This window comes from Scomber japonicus, chromosome 2 (assembly GCF_027409825.1).
Source record: "Scomber japonicus isolate fScoJap1 chromosome 2, fScoJap1.pri, whole genome shotgun sequence".
Classification (NCBI taxonomy): Eukaryota; Metazoa; Chordata; class Actinopteri; order Scombriformes; family Scombridae; genus Scomber; species Scomber japonicus.
In genome coordinates this window covers 37,892,755-37,898,754 of record NC_070579.1, presented here as the reverse complement: position 1 = coordinate 37,898,754, position 6,000 = coordinate 37,892,755, and the positions used below count along the sequence as shown (strand labels likewise).

The 6,000-nt window shown below is 38.2% G+C and overlaps 1 protein-coding gene across 5 annotated transcripts in view; it reads left to right on the top strand.

The window, feature by feature from the left end:
• The first annotated feature begins 2,690 nt into the window (after positions 1-2,690).
• Positions 2,691-6,000, top strand: part of tenm3 (teneurin transmembrane protein 3) — a 237,767-nt gene continuing 234,457 nt past the window's right edge. For all 5 annotated transcript variants that reach the window (XM_053329180.1, XM_053329172.1, XM_053329158.1 and 2 more), the window contains exons 1-2: positions 2,691-2,763; positions 5,062-5,182. In XM_053329180.1, the coding sequence (XP_053185155.1) occupies positions 2,691-2,763; positions 5,062-5,182 (194 nt within the window). The remainder of the gene's footprint in view (positions 2,764-5,061; positions 5,183-6,000) is intronic.

Below are 6,000 nucleotides of genomic sequence, written 5' to 3'. Positions count from 1 at the left end.
CAAATGAACATGATCCCCAACTGACTGCTTATGTTTTGAACAGGTACTAAATTAGTAGTAGTACTAGTAGTATTAGTTGTACACTTAACTAGTTGGCCATCACAAGCTCCCAGATTCCATGGTTACTTGAAATTATTTAACACAATTCTTAACCCAAATATATTCAATTGGCATCTTCAAAAAACAGAGAAGAGCAGCTAATCTTCCTTCACTTTTAAGATGTTACCACTGACTTTGAGTTTCAGTTTTATTTATTTGCACATTTTAAAAACAAACAAGCAACCAGGACAAAATAAATGTGCAGGGAGAGGGCAAAAAAACCTATTAGGCATATTGATTACTTCTACCTAAATCATATCAGGGGCGCAAACTTATAACCTGCAATTCAATCAAAATATTCATATATAATATATGATTCGTGGAAAGTCCAATGTGTAGGCCTGTCATGATATATTGTCTCAGAAATAATCACGATAAATAATATTATTGTCATTTGAAGATCATTTTATACCACTGATATAATGATAATATAATAGCATAATGATGCTACCTGATAGTCAAACCTCTCATTCCTCTCCTTCTGCATTATCCTTTAATATATACTTTAATCGTTTCAATCATTAACAGCAATTAACTCATAATTGACATCCTTGCTGTTTTCTATGTTCTCTGTATCAATCAGCCCAATTTGTAACACAACCAAGCCTATGTGACATTTCTTAAAAAGCAAGTGTGGGTGGATGTGTGTTCAGACACCACAGTTGAGTGTGAACAAATATTATAAAAATATTATAATTATAATTTCAGAATGAAACATAATAATATAAATCCACATACAATATATTATTTCTGAATTACAATTATAATTTATTTTACACATGTAACAATTTCAGGTGTGTTGTCTTCCTTTGATTTTACTGTATAATAATAAATTAATAAAGAAAAAAAGATGTGCTTTTAAATATGTATAAATTAAAGAGTAGTGCAGATGGTTAATTATTTGAAAGAGTAAAAACTGAAATCTTATCATTTTAATTATTGTGCTAATTGTGTTATTTGTTAGCAGGTGCTATTAATTTATTAATTTAACTGTAACATGAGATCTCTCTCTGTCCCCTGTTATTATTGTAGCAGTGAGATTACATTCATTATCAAGTGACTTCCCTCTATCCTCATGCTAAAATCAACTGTAGATCCACATTTGAAAACTGATGTTTAAAAAAACTTTCTTCCTGTGGGGGGGGGGGGGGGGGGGGGGGGGGGTTGGGGAGGGGTCAAGCCACCTCCCACCTCACTCCTGACAAGTATGCAACCCTGAATATACAAACATAAATATACAGGACTAACAAAATCAGACTATGGAGAACACACTGCATGATAATGCAACGGTAGGTTCACCACATTTGCTGTGAAGAGGATTAGAGGTGAAGCGTATAATCAGAGAGTGAGCAGAATCTGTTATATGCTGCTGCTCTGCTTTTGTTTACATACATTAAATGCCAGATGGCACAATTAAGTTATATGCATTAACATTATGAACTATCATAGGTCTCAACTGTTGCCTGAAAATAGGCATTTAAAAAGAAAAGAAAGAAATCACTTTGTCTATGGATCTAAAAGCTTTCATTTGAGATTTTTCTTTTTTCTGAATTACTCAGTCTAAAATAAAAAGATGGTGCACCATCTTTTTATGCAAAACATTTGTAGATAAGTATGACAGGTTGTAATTGTACATAACCATATCTGTCATGTGTGTATATATAACCATATACCTGTATCATTCCATCCCTACTGTCTAAAATGAGTAAACTCTCTGATCTGTACATCATTATCTTTGTTGTTTGGGAGGCTCAGTTTTAGAAACAGGAGCAGAATGACAGAGACAGCCTTAAAGATGAGGGATGAACAGGCTATTGTCAAGTGTAACAGTGAGCCAGCTATTCATTTACATTGATTGGAGCATTTGCATGATACATGAATAGCAATTAACAGTTAAATGTTCCAATACAATGTAATGAATAGAATTAGATGTCAGTGCAGTTTGACATGCAGGTACAGTAAAGGGCATGAGGTAGCTCTGTGACCTCCATACTAATGGAAATCTGTAGGTGGGGGAGCTATTCAGTAAAATGGCAAACTGCATTACATGTATGAATGAAGAATCAATTTACACAAGAGTCATTAATAAGCCAAATGAATAGAGGCAGACAACATTACATGTGATTATCTGATTTTGAATGACATTACCCCACAAATCAAAATGTCTATATAACCTGAGTGAAATGAATGACTCTGCCTCTCTGCTCATGTTAAAATGTTATAAACAAACAGTGACAGGATGCTGCCTCTCTTTAGCATCCACATTAAACTACAGGAGTGAACACAACAGCTGACTGTGCTGCTGCTGAGTCTGAGTGCAGATCATACCGATCACACACTGATTTGTAAATCAAGCCACCACAGGACCACAGACTTAAAACAATGTCTTTTTGTGTGTGTTTGCAGGTGGAGTCCAACGACCCAGCTCTCTCTCTCTCTCTCTCTCTCTCTCTCTCTCTCTCTCTCTCTCTCTCTCTCTCTCCCTCTCTTTCTCTCTGTCTGTCCAGCTCTCTCTGCCTGCCTGTCTTTCTGTCTATGTAGCTGTATAGCAGCATGCCTGTATGTTTGCCAGCTGCACAAGAAGAAGCATTATGGAAGTGAAAGAGCGACGTCCATACTGCTCACTCACCAAGGGCCGCAGGGACAAGGAGGGGCCGTACACCGGTGAGACAACTCACTCTGCTCACTCATTCATGCATTCATTGGTGTACAGTATCTATTAACTCACTCATTCACTCACTCACTAAAAGGCATGTTTTGGAGTGAGTGAAACTGTCTCCTTAACAAATAAATGATCCGTTATCATTCATAAATCATCCACCTGTTGTCTTATGGCGCTTTTCCACTACACAGTTCCAGCACAACTCGACTCAGCTCGGCTCGCCTCACCTCGGTTTTTTTTGCGTTTCCACTAGGGATAGTACCTGGTACCTGGTACTTTTTTAGTACCTGCTCTGCTGAGGTTCCAAGCGAGCCGAGCTGATACTATATGTGATGTCAACAGACTGCCGGCCACTGATTGGTCAGAGAGTCACTAGAAGAGTCATGAGCCGTCCCACACAAGAATCAAACCCGACATTTTTAAATACCAGCAACAGTGTTACAGCCATACGGCTCAGTGTTGTTGCTTTGTGTGTGACAGGAAGCCACATACAGCAGCAAGTACACCACTGCCTCCATGTCCTCCATTGTCCTCCATTTCCAAACGAAGTCACGGCAGTATCGCAGAGCCGTGCTATGACGACCCCGCCCACGTTGAGTAGGTACCTTTTTGTAATGGAAAAGGTCGTTCCTGGAACCGAGGCGAGTCGAGGTGAGCCGAGGCAAGTCGAGTCGTGCTGGAACTGTGTAGTGGAAAAGCGCCATTACACACTTACACACGAGAGATTACATTTATGTTGGGTGTGAATGATGAAGATGTTTCACACAACTGGTGAAAAAAGAACACAAGATTTGTATTGCCCAAATAAATATGTGGTTCCCCCTTGCTGATCAGTGCCTTTTTTGTCAGACATCAGTTCAGTGTGGTTGTAAGAGGCACTGGCCATACACACACACACACACACTGGCTTAGAATGCAAACAGAGGCACAGAGCTGATGTGTCACTGCAGGGCTCTACATCTGGAGGTGCTCAGCGTCTCCAGCTTTTCCTGCACTGACCGAGGGGAATTACTGAGAGATTATTCATTTTAAATACCCCACCAAGACAGATGCTAGGAGTCCAAAGAAAATGAACTCTGGGACATGTGCTTATTTGCAAGTGGGATGATGTGTGACGCTGTGGGAACGGTGTGTTTCTCCAGTGAGAATAAGAGAATGGCATTTGCCTAAATGTGCACTAAGGTTGTCTATGAGTCTGCGAACTGCTTGCATTCAGCATCTGATTCACTAAGACTGCAGCTCATTGTGCAGTCAGCTGCTGGACTGATCTAAGTTCAGCCCTCTAGAAGCACACTGCCAGAGAAGAAGAGCTGACAGGTGTGTTTTAGCAGCAGGATTTCCATGAGATCACTGTGATATTGATTACAAAATATATACTTTAGCTTGAGGTTCAACTCCACTAGAAATAAACTCAAAATATGATAGAAAAATGATTATATTATAATCCTCAGCATATATCTAAATATGAATACGACACAAAATACACACAGGCCACCAAGAGAGGAGGATCATATGGTATTGATATGGATGTTAATACAGAGTTAAATGCAGCCAAACACTCCTATAAATATCTTAGGAAAAAAAGGAAAGTTTGGGCTCAGCCTGTAGTGATGTTTATAGTTTATTAATGCTGTGTTCAAATTCAAGTTTAATGAACAAACCAAAACTCTCCATAAATCAGATGCTGTGTTCATTAATAAATGCCTGTTTGTGTCTAATAATTCGTTTTATTTAATGCATGTTCATTTTATTTTTTGTCGTGGGGAAATCAAGCCTCCCTCACGGCTCTACTGTTTATGCTTCATTTACAGAGAGGCAGAGAAAAAGTGCAAATCCAGTGAATACATAATCAGCCTCTGTTCACATGTGTGCTATTTGTGTGCTATTTGTGTGGTCCTCCCTTAAATGTATATGATAGAGGAGAGGCTGCTGGGTCTGCTGGATGAATACAGCAGACATGCTTGAAAACCAGCATAAAACCATTCGTGCATCTGGCCATGTGTGTTTAGAATTGATGCACAGTACCAATATGTTTGCTAAGGTGGGTAATATATTGTTTCCACTCAACCAGCAGACTGCACTGGTACTGTGTTTAACATCTTATACATATCCAGCTTCCAGAAATGTGAAGTCTGTCTTTCATTGGGGCATATAATAAGATTGTTGAGTTGCATAAGTGCAAATTAAAACAGAGATGTTGTAATGTACATGAATACATCATGAATGATTGTGTTTATGCAAGTTTGTATATTTTTTCTGATTTGTTTGTGTGTTTGTCTTTGTGTATCTCTCTGTGCTAGGTTCATCAGGGGACAGTGAAGATTGTGCTATTGGCTCCCACGGACTCCGGGTCCCCACTCAGAAGTCCTACTCCTCCAGTGAAACACTGAAGGCCTTTGACCAGCACCAAGACCAGACCAGGTTAGAACTGACATTACACACAGTCTACGCTTTTCAAACCAGTGGGTAATATTTGATATGTGTCTTGTATCCAAACACGTCAGTTTTTTTCACACACAAAAAAAAAAGATAATAATTTGCCAAACCTTGATACAATATTTTCACATTCCTACAGATCATGAATGGTGGGTTATTGATGTTGTGCAGTAATGATTCTTACTTTTTCTTTTCATTTCCATCTCTGCTTTCTATTTGAAAAAGAATATTGCAGACATTAAACATATACCATACCATACCATATACAGTTGAGTTGAGAAGCTAGAATATTTTCCATATTGATTGACAGAATGTACATCCAGTGTGAAATAACAATCTGTATGCAATATAGCAGATGCTGAATGAATGAATAGATACTTATTGATTGAGCCACATTATCTCTGCTTTATTCTCAGTGAATGGAAAACTACAGTATTATACTCAAGTCTGGTACATTGACAGCATAGCATGTGTTTTAAACATGATGTTTATTTCAAACCATATGACTGTAGCACTGAACTGAACTGTCAGCCCACAATTATTTGATTCCTTCATTAAGGTATTGTGTGTTTATGCTAATACTGACTGACCCATCAGACTAGAGCATGTAGCATATGTAAATCAAGAAAAACAGGTTGTACATATTTAAGACTTGCTGGACTTAATGTCAGTTAATTCCCTGTTGTCTTTTTTAAATTACCACTAATTACAGCTTTTTAGCCATCCTTTATCAGTAATTGTCTAGTTTAGCCAGCACTGATTCTTTAGTTATGTTTTTTTAATCATTGTGATGTTTTTCCAGT